The 19,785-nt window shown below is 39.4% G+C and overlaps 1 protein-coding gene across 1 annotated transcript in view; it reads right to left on the bottom strand.

The window, feature by feature from the left end:
* Positions 1-18,444: 18,444 nt before the first annotated feature.
* Positions 18,445-19,785, bottom strand: part of LOC137657787 (uncharacterized) — a 170,413-nt gene continuing 169,072 nt past the window's right edge. Inside the window, 1 exon segment of the mRNA XM_068392302.1 lies at positions 18,445-18,598. Coding sequence (XP_068248403.1) covers positions 18,562-18,598 — 37 coding nt within the window. The 3' untranslated portion in view covers positions 18,445-18,561.

Here is a 19,785-nt window from a genome sequence, read left to right as displayed (position 1 = left end):
ATCCTTTTCGGCTCCTTGGAACTTCCCATGGACCTGATGTACTCGTGTGTCACTTGGAGTTTCTTGTCCATAAGCGCTTCAAGCATACGGAACATCTCCTGGGCGGTTGGGATGGGATCCGGGGTGGCGGAGGTAGACGGGAGAGATACTTCCGTTGGTGTAGGAGTTGGGGCGGTGGTGGAAGGCGGAGCGACCTCCTGCTCCGACTCGGTGTATTCCACCTGGTCCTTTTCATAGTCCAACTCTTGGGCCATGAGGTTCCTCTCCGTTGTCTCCGAAATCTCCGACATGCGCTCCGCGTTGTCGGTATCCAGGTGACACTCGTGCATGGACTGAGCCATGACAACATCGGGTTCCACCGAGATCTGGACGGTGGAGATCTGATCCTTGGGGACCACAGAGTCTGGGGATGCCTTTGGGAACAGTAAGGCCCTCAAGTCTTCAGTGGCAAGGTACGGTCCAGTGGCGTTCTTCTGGAAGCCACGCACCCATCTGCGTAGCTTCTCTCGAGAAGCGTCCCTAACCTCCGCTGAAGGAGGGTTATTGAACGCGCCGACCAGGCGTTCCTGGCAGATCGTACAGTTCTGCGGGTCCCAGATCTTCAGATCTCCTTTCTTGTTGGCACGAGGGGCGTGGGTCCTACACGGCGTGTGCCCATAAAAGTGCGGGCGCTTCACTGCACACAAGCCGTGGTCGCACTTCAGTTGCTCCTCCTGTAAGAGAAAGAGAACATGAGTATGGGGGAGTCATAAGGATGACTTCTATTCTAAAGTTAAATATTAATTGATTAATCTTTAACTTAATATTAAGTGTGATGATCAGAGAAAGGGCGGAAAAGAAGGAGATAGACACATACTCCGTGTAACCCGCCCGGCTGGTTACCGTGACCTTATCCATAGACAATTTGTTGTGACCGAAGGCACAGGACAGAATTCGACATGGAATGCCCGGAAGGCAGTGGGAATTCTATTGGGAATTGTCAAGGATATAAAACTAGGACTGAGGCTACTCAGACCCTAGAACTGGGAACGTAGAAGATCCCATAGGGTAACGGTTTCCGGCAACCAGCCGTGCTAAGATACACACAGCATGCTGGAAATCTGTGATATGCAAGAAGACAGCATGGTTACTAATAGAACGGTAAGATAATACCTATCCATTTACGTAATCAAACCATCTGGTTGCGATGTAGGGCTATCAACATGAGATGATAGCTAGTAGAAGGGGTGCAAGTCGCCTTGACGCCTCCGGAAGGCTCCGGCAGACCGACGGCACGCCGGAGGCCGCTCCAGCAGAGTTTCTGGCATTAGGGAAGACAAATATAAAAGTCAGGAGTAATACCAGGGTGGCGGCCGCCGGCACAGCGGCGGCTCCGGCAGCCGAAGGTTGTCGGCTTGGTGACAGGAACAAGGATGGTTATAGCAGAACCGGACTTCCGGCAGTGGATGCCGGCACTCCAGGGGCCGGGCCGGTGGACGGACGACCGAAGCTATGAGGTAAGAGGGAAGGCCATCGGCTGGAAGCCGGTGGGAGGCGGCAGTCCCCCGGCACACGGAGGACTGGCGGCCCAGATGGCAAGGGATAAGTCACCAAGGTAGGAGGTGGGTATCACCGACAGGGGAGGCGGCAAGGGACCGGCACCGGGATAGTGAAAGAGACAGAGGGAGGGATGTAGGGGCACGGCTACGGACCCCAAGACATCCCACCTGAGTGGGTGTACCCATGATAGAGCCTAGCCCTATCAACCAGAAGCAGGGGCCACAGAGGACCGGGAGCCAAGGTAGCCCAAGGGAGGGCTAGGGAACACCCAAAGAGGGGGGGAGAACCCCTGCACAGAACGCATCCAGTGGCTAACCCCATAGGACACTATGAAGGGTATATGTACCAGAGCGGACTGCACACAGGAGCTCAAGGTAGCCCTATCACTCCACCCTAAGGAGGAGTTGTAGGACAGGGGACAGATGGGTATAGACTAACCTAAGTATAGGCTAGGCCATACAAGAGATAGGTGGGGAGGGGAGAAGAGAAGGGTCTTCTGTGGAGGAGGCACTGTACCAAAGCGGCCACCAAGGAAGGGAGGACACTCCCTAGCCTAAGGTAAGGCAGCCTGTCTGAAAACGGTGCATGGGTATCGTTTCAGCAAGGTACAGAGCTAACTCCCCCAAAACCTAACCTAGAGCAGGGATGTTACACCCTGAACTAGGAAGGATGGAAGACGTATCGCTATTGCAGGAAAGGTCGGAGACCTAGCCCCAGCAATAGAGGACGGGCTCGCCGTTCCTCATTCTCGGACGCAACCCTAAGGGGGGATCATTCCCTTAGGGGGGACAGAGAAGCGATATATACTCTGATAAGAGCTTGATCCCCTTACGTGGTAGGGGGAGCAAGGCTACACAGAGGGGATGCCCTAAGGCAGGGGATGAAGGAAGCATATAGGGGTCCTACTTGTAGGTTAGGTTAGAAAGGCACACTATCTAACCTGTCCCTTATATGGTCCCTGAAGGCGAAAACACTTGCATCACAGTCAATAGTATTGTAAAATAATGCCACTATCTTCATAATTAAACCTAGGATCACTGAAATATATCATGCATGAACACTGATGTTAGGCGCTCTGGCCTAGGGGCTAGACTAGCCAACTGGTATGGGGTCAAATGATGACCGATAACAAGGCGTCAAAACACGATATAAAAAGTTCCTAGCTATGAAGACTAAATAACTAATAGTATCGATTAGTTAAAGAAGCCGGAAAACACTGTTGAGGCTATCTAAATAAGGCATGCAAAACAGCAGCGACACTATAAAATGGCGCGTCCGGTCGAGGCACAGCTCTGCCACAAAACATCAAATATCTCGAAAAGTAAAAGTTACTTTACGGTCAGAGCTTATTTAAACAATACTGGAACGTTGTACTCAACTTTCCAGAAGAAGGCGAGGCCGAGGGTAGAGACATGGCTAAGATGCAAGTCGATAATGTACGCACAGGGAAAAGTCCGACTAGTAAGGCAAGCTACTAAACGAAGGATGAGGACGGACGTGACGTCATTTAGCAATGGCGCCCGTTTGTTTACGTCTCGAGTACCAAAAGTAGCCACGAACAAGATTAGCTGTGGAACGGCTCCCCAGCTATTCTCTGCCCCTACACATCGAAGTGTTAACTCTGTTTGGGGTGTAGATAGCTATGTGGCTCGTTAATACATGCGTCCCCTGTTGATATACGATGTCTTAAAGGGAAACCTTTAGGATACTCGCTCCAGAAGTTAGAATTCTGTGATAACCTGTGGTTAAATTCTCTGGGAATATTTAGTAGTTATATACCCAAGGAAGCTACCAAAATGGAACCTTCCATCAGGATGCCATGGCTTGAGCCCAAATATATAATATATATATATATATATATATATATATATATATATATATATATATATATATATATATATATATATATATATACTGTATACTACAACTGGCAAGTTATTCAACCTCTTGATTTCCAAATTACCTTGTTTGCTTTTACATTAAAACTGTCATACTTTAAAACATTAATACACGAATTCTGAGTACTGTTAAATAATTCCCAGACAGCATTATATAAAACTGAATATCCAAAGGCCTCTTAAGCACACTCAAAACCAAACTGGGAAATTACTCTTAAGTATTATTAACACTTATTTTATTCATTATGGTTCTTCACAGGAGTCAAGCGGTATCTGGTCTTAAATAATGATGATTGGAATAATACACTCTTTACAAAAATAAATATATTCCATAAAAATTTCAGCACTTTAAAAAGACTACATAACAAAAATAAGTCGGTGGAAAAAATGAATTCTGAATAAAACTTAGAATATAACAAAAATGTTACGATCTGAAATTATATAACAACTTGGCTGGAACTATTATATGTGTAAACCTTAGCGTAAGAAAAGAAATGCAATGAAAACTTACAATTGTTTAAAATAATTCTGAATAAGGCAATATAACTTGAAAACATAACAAAATCTATCTTCCCTACAGGGCCGTTTACAAAAACGTTATACAATGCCAACACACCTTAATACAATGAATTCCCCATCACCTTTTAGTCTTGCATATCTTTTCGACACGCGATTTGCTTTGGGGCACAGAGTCACTTAAGAGAGGCCACATTAAAATGCATTAAACACTTTCGACAAATGCACTGGATTACTTGCGGAAGAGAGGGGGAGAGGGGAAGAAGGCTATTTCACCTGTGTTTTTAACTCGATATACGGTAACCTAACCTTGGTCACCTTTTATATGAAACTTGACTGCCATTTCCAGAACCTTCCAGGATCGAGTTCTGGCAGCGTGGGGGGTTGTGCCTCAGGTTGTCAGAGTTTCCAACTAGATCAAAATACTGAGAGGCAAATCAGGGGGTTTCAGGCAACTCTCAGATACACACCAACACACCCGTGAGATGACTTCCCAGCTAGCTCAGCCACCTATTGTCCCCGAAATAAAAAAAAAAGATAACATCCTCTCACCAGGTTTTCTTGAAGCTTCCAAAATTAAAGCACATGGTAAAGAATCTTTCAAAGCACAAGTCACTGAACATTCTCTCTCTCATAATGCAATACATCATAGAATATAAAAGAACATTACCTAAGCCCTTGTTCTTGTTAAAAAAAAAAACCTAAATTCACATATATTAACTTGAATAAAAAGTACAATGAAATTCACTACGAAAGTCTTACGTAATTTACATAAAATACTTATATCTACATGAGAGGGTCTAATTTTACAGGCTGGGGATTGTCTCTTCAATGCACAAATGAAAACAATATATGAAATATAAATAAAATTATTAATAAACTACGATATTTACTCTACACTATATATATATATATATATATATATATATATATATATATATATATATATATATATATATATATATATATATATATATATATATATATATATAGACATAAATATACAAATACATAAATTTATTATATATATATAAATATATATATATAAATATATATATATATATATATATATATATATATATATACATATATATATATATATGTATTTATATTATATATATATATATATAGGTAGTAGGTTGGCCAGGGCGCCACCCACCCGTTGAGATACTACTGCTAGAGATCGATTGATTGAAAGTTTTCTGGCATCCTGACATTAAAGGTCATTGACGCCGATAGAATTTATTATATATGAAAAATAAAAGAGAATTAAATTAAAACCATAAAAGTTAAAGCCTCATTATAAGTTAAATAGTTTTCAGAAGACCTGCTTCTGAAATAAATCTAAAAATTCCGCTCGCATAGTAGGACACATCATGTCCAAGAATCTTGGCAAGGATGAACCTGCCATCTTCACCTCGAGCCTCAAAACAGATATCTATTTCTTAAGTTATTATAATTAGGGCATTCGGTCAACAAATGCCTCACTGTTAAAGGTACTAAACAGTCCTCACAATACGGTTGGTGTTGGCCCTTCAGCAGAAACTCGTGTGTCAACCGTGTGTGGCCAATACGGAGACGGCAAAGAGTCGTCTCCCTTTTTTGGGGTATCATGTTATACTGTACCTCCAAGGTGATATGATATTCGTTACTTCCCTCATTTTATTGCCATCTAGACTATTCCAGTGCTGTTGCCATTTATTACGAGCCAATTTCTTGATGTAAGGTAGGAAATCATTACGGGGAATGGGATACCTCCTTGGTAGCAACTCGGATGCTGCATTCTTCACCAGTAAATCTGCCTTCTCATTCCCAGACACACCCTCATGTGCTGGAACCCAATAAAATCGAACTGTTATACCTCTCCATCCAATAATAAAAAGCCATTCTAAAATCTTAAAAACTAGAGGGCTACTAGAATTAAAAACTTCTAAAGCTTGAAGAACACTCCTTGCATCACTAAAAATTGTAAAATTACCCTCCTTTTCCAAAGCTATTTTCTCAATAGCAGTTAGTAAGCCATACAGTTCGGCAGTAAATATGGAAGCTGTTAGAGGAAGCGCACCTCTACAATTAAAATCATTACTATGTACTCCAAATCTAACGCCAGCATCAGATTTGAAGCCATCAGTATATATAAAAGTCGATCCCCTATGTTCTGCAACATGTTCCATAAAAAGAGACCTGGATTCTAAGTCAGTCATACTCTTCTTAACTCCAATAAAGTATTTACAAAAAGATACGTCAGGTAATTTCCATGGAGGCGTTGATGATACCTTGAATGGAAGCACCTTAATTCTAATTATATCAAGATTGCTTAATAATAGTTTCACCCAAAACCCAAAAGTTTGAGGAGATTTTGGGTGCAACTCAAAGTAAGTTGAGTGCCTTACAAGGCTTGCAGTCTGAAAGGCTAAAGAATTAGGGAGTCTTTGCAATCTAAACCAATACCGATGATAGAGGACATTCAGTAAAGGTCTAGAGGCAACTCTCCAGCATCAACGAGGAGACTTGGGATAGGTGAGGTTCTAAATGCTCCTGTAGACAATCTAATACCAACATGATATATAGAATCTAATATTTTTAACCGGCTTGGGGTGGCTGAGGAGTATATTTTGCATCCATAACTAATTTTGGAAAAAATCAAGGCCTTGTATAATTTTAAAATAGTATTGAGGTCTGCCCCCGTGATGTATGGGACAATACTTTTAAAAGATTCAGAGCCTCAAGACATTTAGCTTTTAATGCTTTTAAGTGAGAAACCCATGTAAGCTTACAATCAAATATCAACCCTAAAAATTTAGCTTCACTTGCACATGGGATCCGTTGACCTTTGATGTATCTATCCAGGTCTGGATGCACACCCCGGATGTGACAGAAATGGACAATTGTAGTTTTACATGTCGAGAACTTAAATCCATTCATATCGGCCCACTGGATAATTTTATCAATAGAGAGTTGTATTTTTCTCTCAACCATTGCCATTCTAGCTCCAGCAAATGATATAGAGAGATCATCCACAAATAATGTTGCGAGAACATCCCAGGGAATGACTGAAGATATCACATTAATTGCTAGTGCAAAAAGGGTTACACTCAGCACACTACCCTGAGGAACTCCTCCTTCCTGGCATTTACTTTCTGATAGAGTTTCCCCAAACTCTCATTTGGAAAACTCTATGTGAAAGAAATGACTGAATAAATAGTGGTAGCTCTCCTCTTAATCCAAACTCATGGATTCTTTTAAGTATACCATATCTCCATGTGGTACCATATGCCTTTTCAAGATAAAAAAAAGACTGTCACATGGTGCTGTTTGGAAGCAAAGGCTTCACAAATGGAGGACTCGAGTCGTATCAGCACATCAGTCGTCAAGTGCATTTTTCTGAATCCACATTGAATGGTTGATAAAATACCTTTCTTTTCAAGGTACCACATCAGTCTTACATTGACCATCTTCTCCATGATTTTGCACAAACAGGATGTCAATGCAATTGGCCTATAATTTGCTGCTAAAAACTTGTCCTTACCAGGTTTTAAAAAGGCTAAAATAATGGCTAGTTCCCAAACACTTGGATAACTATGATCATGCCACATTCTATTAAAAATGCTTAAAATGAATAACTTTGTATTAAAAGATACATGTTTAATTATTGCATATGGAATTCCATCGGGTCCAGGGGCTGTATCGTTACACGTAGCAAGAGCAGAATCAAATTCTCTTTCAGTAAAAGGAGAATTGTATGACTCTTGCTTTCTTGTTGCGAAATTTAAAACTTTCTTTTCTTCGATGCTCCTATACTGGTGACCAGGAGCTGCTTCACACTTGCACGATACTGGCCATTTACCTTTAACGCTGGTGGTGGGTTTGGGGTGAACTTGCCTGCTATCTTTTTGACTTTCCTAAACATAGATGAAGTTGGTGTTCTACTGTTAATGGAGGAAACAAATGACATCCAAGATTGGCCCCTAGCTTCTTTCATGGCACGACGGAACTGTGCTCTACATTTCTTGTATTTGACTAAATTCTCCTCAGTACGGCGCATGCGCAATAGAGTTAAATATTTTCTTGTGGCTCTGTGCAGGGCAGTTAGTTCAGATGACCACCAGGGGACTGGTCATCGTCTGAATATCCCTGTTGTTTTGGGAATGGAATTGACTCCTGCTGTGTGAAGAGTTCCATTAAGTAAGTCTATGGCATCATCAACACTTTCAAACTGTTCGGCATTTCCTTCAATTTCACTTAGCTCCCGAAATCTATCCCAGTCTGCCTTATCAAGATTCCATCGAGGCGATCTCTGTAAAGGTGGACCACTGTTGGTGTTTATAATGATTGGTGCATGATCACTAGTATGCCAATCATCTAATGTTCTCCAATTAAAATCGAGAAGACAGTTAGAGCTTGCAACTGATAGGTCACTGCAGGACAAGGTACCTGTCTGTACATGAAAATGTGTGGGCTCTCCTGTATTAAGAAGTCCGACATCTTTATTCTCCAAAATTGATGATATAATATTACCCCCTTGCATTTGCCAAAACATCACCCCATAAAGGATGTCTACTATTAAGATCTCCTAGTAAGAGTAAAGGTTGTGGGAGTTGTTTAATCACTTCTACTATATTATCATATGAGAAGTTATCATTTGGAGGCATGTAAAGAGAACAGATTGTGTATTTTCTCCCTATACCAATCTGTACAACCACTGCCTGCAGAGGGGTATAGATAGACAAAGATATTTGGGGAACATCTCGACGAACGTATATAAGACATCCCCCATGGCTCCCTGCTTGTTGATCATATGGTGTCCTATAGCTAACATGAGTGAAATCCACAATTACAAGACATCGAAGACAGATATTGTGAGAATTTACAGCCATCTCTCTCTCTCTCTCTCTGTTTGACTGTTCTCTTGTATAAAAGTAATTTTGTGTTGTTGCCAAACAAGTGCATATGATTTGAAGTCGCTAAACTTGGCTAAGAAAAAAAAAAAACATTTCAGTTTCGAAACAGATACGTGCTATCACTTTTTTTGAACAAAATTAAATAATAGAGTATGCAAACTGTCAAAAAATGACAGCTAAATATTGAGATAGATATGCACACTCACACGCACAGTGTGAGGACAAGGAGTATTAGCATCGAGCTTGCTTTCTTGTAAACATACTGTTATAGGGGAGTGCTCATGTATGAGGAGCTTAAGTTGTTCATATTTTACCCTTAAACCCTGGCAATTCCATTGCAAAATGGGGGGAAAAAACTATGGTTTATTTTTTGGAAGACACCTTTGATGAAGTCTTCCCATTGGCAATATTTGATCTAACAATATTTCCCGGAGGTATCTCTAGAGAGGATCTTGATATAGTGGGTTTTGTGTTCCTCTTTTTCTTTGTGTCCTTTTGATCTAATTGTTGAGGAGGATGGTGTACCTCAACTTGAATTTCTGATTGGTTCAATTTACCCTCTAGTTGATCAAAAACATCAGCAGACAAGACATATTTATTTGAAGTCGTGACTTTAATGTTTCTTATGGTAGGAGGCGAGAAAGATGGAGGTCTCTCTTTTTTTATTAAAAGGTTGTGATCTGTCAGGTTTTTGCACCTTCCCCACTACAGGTTCACCAGGTAAATTGGTTTCAATTGGCACCTCCATCAGATCAGGCAAGGACACGGCCTGTGAGAGGTTTGTACTATTGTTTAGAATCATAGTAGTTGGCTTTTGAATAATTTTCAGATCTTTAAGTATGTTTTGATTTTTCTACAATTTCTGGATATAGATTTTCGATGGGACTTTCAACCTCTTTAACTACTTTCATTTGTTTCTTTATCTTAGAGATATAATTTTCGTCTGTGTGGTTTGGCAAAGTTTTTCTTCAGAACCCTTGAAAAAGGTTGCCCTGGTCTTATCTGCTTTTCAAGAGCTCTTTTACGAGCCTCTTTAAAAGTAACCCTTTCCATGGTCCTGATGGCCTGAATTTCTTTTTCAAAAATAAACTTAACACAGCTTTTAGATGTAGCTGGGTGTCCTCTATTAGAGAGGGCCTGCCTCTCTTTAGGTGGGTGTACACTGGTCAGTGGGGTAGTTAGCCTCTCCCACCGTCGCATCCAATGCCTGGTGTCACCTATTACCCGCAAATATGGGTGACTTAAAACCGGATCACTGGAGCCCGACTCTAAACAGACTTGGTCTGCACCCAAAGGGGTCTGCCAGAGGGTGATGGAGTCTAAATTGGCACAGGTTGAGATGGAATGCCGTCCATCCCACACTCTGCCAAATCCAAACCAACAGCCAAAGTATAATCGAACATGCCAAAGTCGTCAATAATATCGAGCCCAAAAGGAAGAGATGGGAGAAACAAAGATATAACCAAAAGTAAAAGAGAAAGTGCTGACTGATTTAGTTGGATCAACAGCTGGGCATCGAGGTCCAGTGGGAAAGTAGTTCCCACTGTTCATTAGAGCCCAGCTGCTAATCCTTAAGGCCCCCATCCTCATCAAGGCTTCAGCATCTGGGGGGCTACCGCTCGAGAGTTATGGGGTCTTTTGACTGGCCAGACAGTACTACATTGGATCCTTCTCTGTGGTTACGGTTCATTTTCCCTTTGCCTACACACACACACACACCGAATAGTCTAGCCTATTCTTTACTTATTCTCCTCTGTCCTCATACACCTGACAAAACTGAGATTACCAAACAATTTGTTTTTACCCAAGGGGTTACTGCACTGTAATAGTTCAGTGGCCACTTTCCTCTTGGTAAGGGTAGAAGAGACTCTTTAGATATGGTAAGCAGCTCTTCTAGGAGAAGGACACACCAAAATTAAACCAGTATTCTCTAGTCTTGGGTAGTGCCTTAGCCTCTGTACCATGGTTTTCCACTGACTTGGGTTAGAGTTTTCTTGCTTGAGAAAACACTCGGGCACATTATTCTATCTTACTTTTCTTCCTCTTGTTCTGTTAAAGCTTTTATAGTTTATATAGATATTTATTTTAATGTTGTTACTCTTCTTAGAATATTTTATTTTTCCTTGTTTCCTTTCCTCTCTGGGCTATTTTCCCTGTTGGAGCCCCTGGGCTTATAACATCCTGCCTTTCCAACTAGGGTTGTAGCTTAGAAAGTAATATATATATATATATATATATATATATATATATATATATATATATATATATATATATATATATATATACATATACATACTGTATATAAATGTAGATATGTATATATGTATATGTATAAATGTATATATACATACATATATATATATATATATATATATATATATATATATATATATATATACATATATACATATATATATATATATATATATATATATATATATATATATATATATATATATATATATATATATATTCCCTTCCTCTCACTTCAGGTTGAAGGATCTAGCATCCTTTAAAAGGGGTTGCTTTAAATCAAAATACCTGATCATCTTCCCAAGCATGGTGAACTAACTGACTACTACTGCTGGGAGTGGTACCTCCTAAAGCAGTTGCACCATACACAGATGACAGAGGAATGTTACCTCATATGCAATCTAGCAAGCGCACATAACAAATACTTTGTTAGGTGATCTTCCATATGGTTTCCTTGGCTCAATCAATCTAGAGGATAGTGAACAGTCCTAATTGAAGAGGCAGAAGATCCAGGGTTGTCCTTGGCTTCATCTTCAGTCACAAGGATTAACAAATATTCCAGAAGAAACAGCTGACATTGCAGGAGAACCAGTAGGTACTGGAGGAGGAGGAAAACCTTCTACTTGCAAAGAAATTATTTGGGAATCTTTGGGTCACTCAAAGGCCACTTGGCTTCATCTTCTGTCACAAGGATTAACAAATATTCCAGAAGAAACAGCTGACATTGCAGGAGAACCAGTAGATACTGGAGGAGGAGGAAAACCTTCTACTTGCAAAGAAATTATTTGGGAATCTTGGGGTCACTCAAAGGCCACTTGGATTCATCTTTAGTCACAAGGATTAACAAATATTCCATAAGAAACAGCTGACATTGCAGAAGAACCAGTAGGTACTGGAGGGGGAGGAAAACCTTCTACTTGCGAAGAAATGATTTAGGAATCTTGGGGTCACTCAAAGGCCACTTGGCTTCATCTTCGTGGTCCGAAATCATTCCACAGAACTCACGAAGGAAGAACTTTGGCAAGTTGAAGCAGGTAGAGAATAATCTTTTTTGTCCAGCAGATAAATCTTGTTACCAACAAATAATAATGTATCAGCTGGTTGAAGAAGTTCAACCCACCCTCCTCCCCGCCATTACACCTACTGTATTGTTCTATGGTCATTTCTAGTGGACAAATTGCTCGATGCTGGCATTGTATGTTTTTGTTATCATGCTGAATTGCCATTTATTCTGCAAGCAGATGAGAAAGGCATTCTAAAAAGCAAGCTGGAGCAGGTAGAGAACAGTCTTCTTCATTCAGCTGTTGAACCTCATTACAAATGAATAACAAATTATCAGCTAGTCAAAGAAGTCCATACGCACCATTTAGCTGATGTACTGCCTCATGACGCTTGTCCTCTCCATGGTAATTTCCTATAGCCAAATTGCTTGGTGTTGTCATCATACAAGTTCATTTTCAGGCTCACCAGCCTGATATTCTGCTAGCACGTGGCAAAGGTGTTATCATATTTTCAAAACGTCATTAAAGTGCGATGTTTTGCCATAACCTTCAGGTAGTTTGGTCCACCTCTCATGAGGCAAAAAGCCCCACTACAGTAAGTGCCATTATCATACAGTTCTAGGAAATTATTTTAATACGTACATAAGTGCTGGTCCATTAGGCTGAACACGCTGGGAGACAGGGATGAAGGACTACAGTACTACAGGTATTTAAGAAATTAAGGTCATACACCAAATAAACCTTCACAATAAGTTAATATTTCTGCCATACTTTTCTGTTTTCATTGGGATATATCCTTTAATTGAGAGGCACTGCTTCCACTTCAACATACCTTTGTCAAGTGGTAATGTTGTTTAGGGATGTACTGAATCCGACATTTTTGATTGATTTACTCCCTGACAGATCGAATAATGATCATCTTATCACAATTACCCTTCAGTGGAGCCAGCCTGTTAAATGCATACAAGTACTGCCCTGTCACCTTAAAACACCTGTGTGACACCACTATAGAGAAAGGTGTCATCTTGTACATTTTATATCTTGCCCAGAACATTCTCTTTATGGGCAAGTAAACAATCCCCACCCACATTTCAATGCCTAAGTATCTGACATGTCAATGAAATTACAACCACACCATAAATACCCAAAACTCTTCTGCATTTCATCCTTCCAAAAAGTGGTGTAGTCATTGGTTTCTTCAGTATAATATGAGAAGCTTGCATGTAAAAGAAAAATAAAAGTTGGTAGATGCCGAGTGGAGTGGTTGGGATACATACCATCATACCGGGGATAGCAGTGAAAGGATACATACTGTAGGTGGTGGGATGGGGTCTCAGGATCACTCCTACTCTTTGACACTGTCTAAGTACACTTAGGTATGTGAACAGGAGCTTGAGCAGTCACCCTCAGCTTTGACTCCGTTGCCTGCGTGACCATGTACACTAAGATCATCAAAGGAAGTTTTGGGAAAAAAATCCCTTTCCCTCTGCTTCATGTCACTTTCCCAATCATCCAATACTAATCTTCCCCCACTCAGATCTTCATTTATCACAGCGTGCACGTCCTTATCATCATCATAATGATCTGTGCCATCAACCTCATTATGCTTTCAGCCATTATCAATCTCACCATCAGTATCAATAATCTTTCCACACTTACTGATTCTCACTCGCCTTTCTTTCATGTCTTCTGTCAGATCATCAGTCACCAATATCACCTTCGGCCTACACTATACTACTTACAGTACCATAGTACCTGGTTTACATCAGTTCAGCTTACATTACTTTCCACTTTACTTCGGTCATCCTTGAATATCAAATGGAAGAATAAAATTGATGTTTTGTTACTTTTACTAACTTTGCGTAGGTTTCTATGTAATAAAATAATGATTAAGTGCTGTACTATACAGTATTTTACTTCACATGGTTGTAACCTTCCACCAACCCTTTACTCCAGGCTTCTCAACTCTTATACATTACTGTACATTGGTCATGATATCTATTGTATTTGTTTCTGTAGCACTATTCTTCAGAAGCTCATGAATGTAAGCATCTGGTTTATATATGATACCAAGCTACAATTACTTTTTTTTTGTGGTCAGTATGTGTATAGGGAACATACTTTGAACTTCTTGCTGTAGTGAGGTCTAATAGTGACCTCTGGGGGTATGGTCGGAGCGTCTTCCTGAATTGGGAGAGGGGAGTCGAGTCTGTTAACGGGATGCGACAACCCACCCAGAGCATTCGCACGTTCCATTCCTCAGCCCTGTGTTTCTGCAACTTACCCCAATAGGTCACTAAACACCTCCCCACTTACATAGACTCTTGTGGTGCGTTGCCCCTCCTATCACTGGTGAGACCTACTTTTCCCTCTTCGAAAAGGTTCTGACTTGGAACAGAACGATGGGAGTGGGTGGTCGCCCATTCTGGAAGAGGGTTGGTTGCCCGTAGCATACCTGTCGCTTATCCGATGAGTGAGTGGGCACAATGACTGGATTGAGTCTGAAGGAGGGTCCTGGTATGGACCTGCCTATCCCTGCTGCCCGGAATGACACCGCTATTTAGAATAGTGTCCCATGGCTCATTTTACTCCGACGCTCCACTGTCTTGTCTACTTCTTGGAGGGGAGAAAATAGTTGGAATTGATGCAAGCGGGGAGTTCCTTAACTCTCTGTTGCCTAGACGTCTGCGTTGCTTGCTGATCGCCAAGTTACGCCTACTTAGGATCCAGTTCACCCAGACACTGAGGTTATGGTTTTGTCAAGAAATCAATGGCTTTAATGCCTTATCGCAGTACTGCTCATCTTGCTGACACTGATAGCCACCCTCCCTCCTGGTGCAAGACGTCCTCATCTCTGTTCTGGTGTGTTGTCTGGAGGATGGACGGGTCACCATCGTTGCGTCTCTCTTGCACAGGAGCACTTCAGCTCAGGTTCTTGTGCTGGAAGTGGACTTCCTCTTGCCCTTATTGCGATGACTCGGTCGTCTACCCCACAGGGGATTCTCCAACTAGTAGAGGGTGAAAAGTGAAGGAGGCTGGAGTCTAATTCATTTGAAGAAAAGAAAACCTGCACGTATGTGCGCCTGACATTGGTATGGGGACGTGTCTTCTCTGTTATCTTGGAATCTCAGTCATTCTTCTTAGGTGTGTGCGGGGGAAGTTTAGGATGGTGCACTACTCTCTCCCCTGGGGGGCACATGGGGAAAGGGAGACATCCAACTATGTAGCGACACAGAACTTGATCAGTGGGGTATCCTGACCTCTTCCTTTTGGCTGCCATGTCCTTGGAGGACTAAAGAAGGGGTTGGTGCAAGTCAGCATAGCCTGAAAGGCTGAGGCTGTAAACATCCTAGTCTCCATTAAGTGGAGAACGACACGGAGTACGGTTGTGCTCGGAGATTCTTTTCTTGTCTGAAGAAATGTCTTCACACTTAACACTTCTCTTTGGAGTCTTGTCCCTGAAGTCTAATTTTGATCGCTTGGTCCCCAAGAGGGGGACAGAAGAATGAAGGAAAAGAGCCAGTCAAACTACTGTTCATTAGACATACATCTACGCGTTACCATAGTCGAGATGATTCCTAGTCGCATGTGGGAAGTAGGCTGGTTGCACAATTACTTGAGCAGCCACCACAGGACCAAACACAAACATGTCAAGGGATTTGAGGGTATACTCTCAAGTAAAAAACTGTGAAAGTGGTCTGCTTCTTCCAGAGTCAGGCCTTCATTACTTTGCCCAGTGACAGGTTTTTCCTGAAAGCTAGAGGGGGTCCAATACCCCAACTTCGAGAGCTCTGGTCCTAGCTGGAACCTCGACACTCTCGTCAGTCGAGGCATATGCTCTACAGATCGTCTCACAATGCCAGAAAGAGGCCATGTTCCTTGACACATCTATCGTGGTCCTGCCAGTGCTAACAAAACGTCCCTGACACTCTGGCTTGAAGTATCGGGTCCTTTCACCTTTGGAATAACCTCTAAAGGCAAAGGTATAAAATTACTCGGTAACACTGCTTAATTCATTGCCAGTCTTATCAAATAATTGCTTCAAATTCCCTTGTGGAATTGTACAAAGTTTCTTTTCCAAACATTCATAGCACTTGATTATATTGCTACTTTTTTCCTTGTAAGATACAAAAAAATCCAATAGGATCTGGTGGAGTGATTTCTTCATCAACCTTACACAGCTCAGAGAACTTTGGTACATAGTCATACTACGTCATACAGACGGTCTCCAACCAACGAACACAATGAGGACCAAAAATAACATTCGTAGCTTAAATTGTTTGTAACTCGTTACTGTACAAGTACCCCTAGGTTAAATTTTGGCCTAAGGTAAGCATAGCCTAACTCAGATGATGATGATTTTCAGAAGTCAACAAATAGTCCCCTTTCATATAAAATCAATATCAGGCTATTACTAATGATGTTTTACTTGCATTACTGTATACTGTAAAACACTGTAAAGCATGTTATTGTCACAAGAGAAACATACAAGTGGCCGTACACACACACACTATGTTTGCGTAGATACTAAGGAAAGTGTTTACACATTTTAAATAGATGTACAAAAGGTTATTTTATAGTTTCGTTAGCTATTTCTATGCTACAAGCTACAAACTTACTGTATTTATCTGCTTCATGAATGTTTTGGAAGCGTTGAATAAAATGCAGATGATTACTTCATTTGCTGTTGTTTGAACCAAAGGAATCAGGTGGCGGCCACCATTTGTATTGTTTTGCTTCATCAGTTCATCATGACTGAAGGAATCAACTGATCAGCTCAGTTGAGTCGCGACTCACTCTCTCTCGTACCTGTACATACATTTACATTACACACACAGTACAGTTAAATATATAGTACAGTACATTGTACCGTAAATATTAGACAAAGTAAACAATCCATTTTGTAACTTACATTTTTAAACCATTTATAATGCAATAGTGTACAATACTGGAGTATTCATTTGTAAATTAATAATGTACTGTACTGCTTGGTAAAGTATAAAGTACAATACAGTACATAAATTTTATTTAGAATATGAAATGGTTTATTTTACTGTATATACGAAGACTATTTATCACGAAAGTCTACATGCGCTCTCACGATTTCTCTTACCCGTACATCTACATTACACAACACACACTGGGCAGTCAAATATATAGTACAATACATTGTCATGTAAATATTACATAGAGAAAATAATAAAATACTGTAACTTACATTCTTAAACCACTTCTTATGTGACTGTGTAAAATACTGAAATACTCCTTTATAAATTAGTACAATACAGTACTGTAATGTAATGTTTAGTTAAGTATCCAGTACAACAGTAGATAAATTTTATGTAGAATATGAAAAGGTTTACTTTACTGTGCGTACGAAAACTATTTACCACGATAAAGTCTACATATGCTGACCTCTCATACCAGTACATCTACATTACACAACGCACACCCAGAGCAGTCAAATACATTACATTATATCGTACTGTAAATAATATATAAAGTAAAGAACAAAATACTGTAACTTACATATTTAAATAATTTTCTTGCGGTGACAGAGATATGATGGAGGGAAACTGAGTTAGCTGACACCTGGGATAACTCGTTGTCGTCTTCTAAATAGTGACAATTGTTGATCAATTTACTTGATATGCACATGCAACATTTGCCATCATTTCGTCGCGATCCAGTTTCTTAATAATGGCTATTCTCATTGAAATGGCTGGCCTTTTCTTTACACTACTAACACTATCACCACTAATCTTGCGCTTAATTGCACCAACACTAGCAATCTTCTTATTAGCTATAGTTAATGCTATTGTAATTTACAAAAATAAGGCAAAAATGTCGGAGATAATACACAGATACAGCTATGACAATCACAATAGCAAACACATTGGATTTTGAACAAAACGGGTTGGTGTTGCCTGGCCTAGGTGGTGGAGGCATCAGTCGGGAGTGGAGCAAATTTCAAAATTATAATTCCACAAAGTTTACAAAAAATTGTTTACTTACAGTAGTTTGCGTTCATAAATCTGATAGTTCGTGCCTTGAGGACTGTCTGTACAGTATTTTGGATGTTAAACCCTGTGAGGAGCTCAGAAATCTTAGTTTTTCCTCATTTGAGAATGCATTTTAGCCTTGGAAGGGTCATTGAACACATTATTTTACCTTCATAATTCTATTCATCTCTTGGAAACTTGAATTTCATCCTCTCAATTTCAATGAAAGGTTTTAGAAGTGTCCAATTTTTCATAATTTAATATAATTTCAAGTTTTGCTTGACATTAGAGCTATCTCTGTTCTTCCTTTTCCCTTATGTATCTTGAAACTAAATAAAAATAAAAACCACTACAAACCATGAAAAACTGTCAGGATTTCAAATCAAAGACCTTTCTCTTTATTAAAATATATAATTTTTCATAATTTTTTCTTTTAGCTTCCTGGTGACAACTATGGCAATAGTGACCACACTCTGACTCCATCTAACCTGTGAGAAGAATTTTTCTTAAGTAACAGTATGCAATGGTACACTTGATTCTGCAGGCTCAGCATATAACTCTACCCAATATTTCAATATCACTTCAATGCTATTGAGATCTGGGCCTAATCAACATCAAGGTGCAGTATATATTTCTGAAAGAAAGCTGTTAAAATTCTAGGAGTGAAAAATTAATTTACAATATACCTTCACTTGACAATCATGGCTACAACTTATGCTTCACTTTAAAGTAAACAGTGATGAAATACGTCAAGAGGAGAGGGAGGAGTAACAAAACTGCACTCTCAATAAAACTCCAGATGTTCAAATTGCTTCTCTCTTGGAGCTTTTTAAATGTAAACATAAATAAAAATTTCCCATTTCTTTCCATGCAAAATTCAACCACTCTATATATATATACATATCTATCTATCTATCTATCTATATATATATATATATATATATATATATATATATATATATATATATATATTTATATATATACATATATATATTTATATATATACATATATATATTTATATATATACATATATATATTTATATATAGACATATATATATAGATATAGATATATATATATATATATATATATATATATATATATATATATATATATATATATATATATATATATATATATATACATATATATATTTATATATAGACATAGGCCTATATATATAGATATAGATATATATATATATATATATATATATATATATATATATATATATATATATACATATATATTATATATATATATTATTATTATTATTATTATTACTATCCAAGCTACAACCCTAATTGGAAAAGCAAGATGCTATAAGCCCAGGGGCTCCAATAGGGAAAAATAGCCCAGTGAGGGAAGGAAAAAAGGAAATAAATAACTGAAGAGAACAAATTAACAATAAATCATTCTAAAAAAAGTAATGTCAAAAGAGATATGTCATATATAAACTATTAACGTCAAAAACAAATATGTCATATATAAACTATAAAAAGACTCATGTCCGCCTGGTCAACAAAAAAGCATTTGCTCCAACTTTGAACTTTTGAAGTTCTACTGATTCAACAACCCGATTAGGAAGATCATTCCACAACTTGATAACAGCTGGAATAAAACTTCTAGAGTACTGCGTAGTATTGAGTCTTATGATGAAGAAGGCTTGGCTATT

This window comes from Palaemon carinicauda, chromosome 18 (genome assembly GCF_036898095.1).
Source record: "Palaemon carinicauda isolate YSFRI2023 chromosome 18, ASM3689809v2, whole genome shotgun sequence".
NCBI lineage: Eukaryota > Metazoa > Arthropoda > Malacostraca > Decapoda > Palaemonidae > Palaemon > Palaemon carinicauda.
Note: the sequence above shows the minus strand (reverse complement) of the source record. Positions and strands in the feature narration are given on the sequence as shown.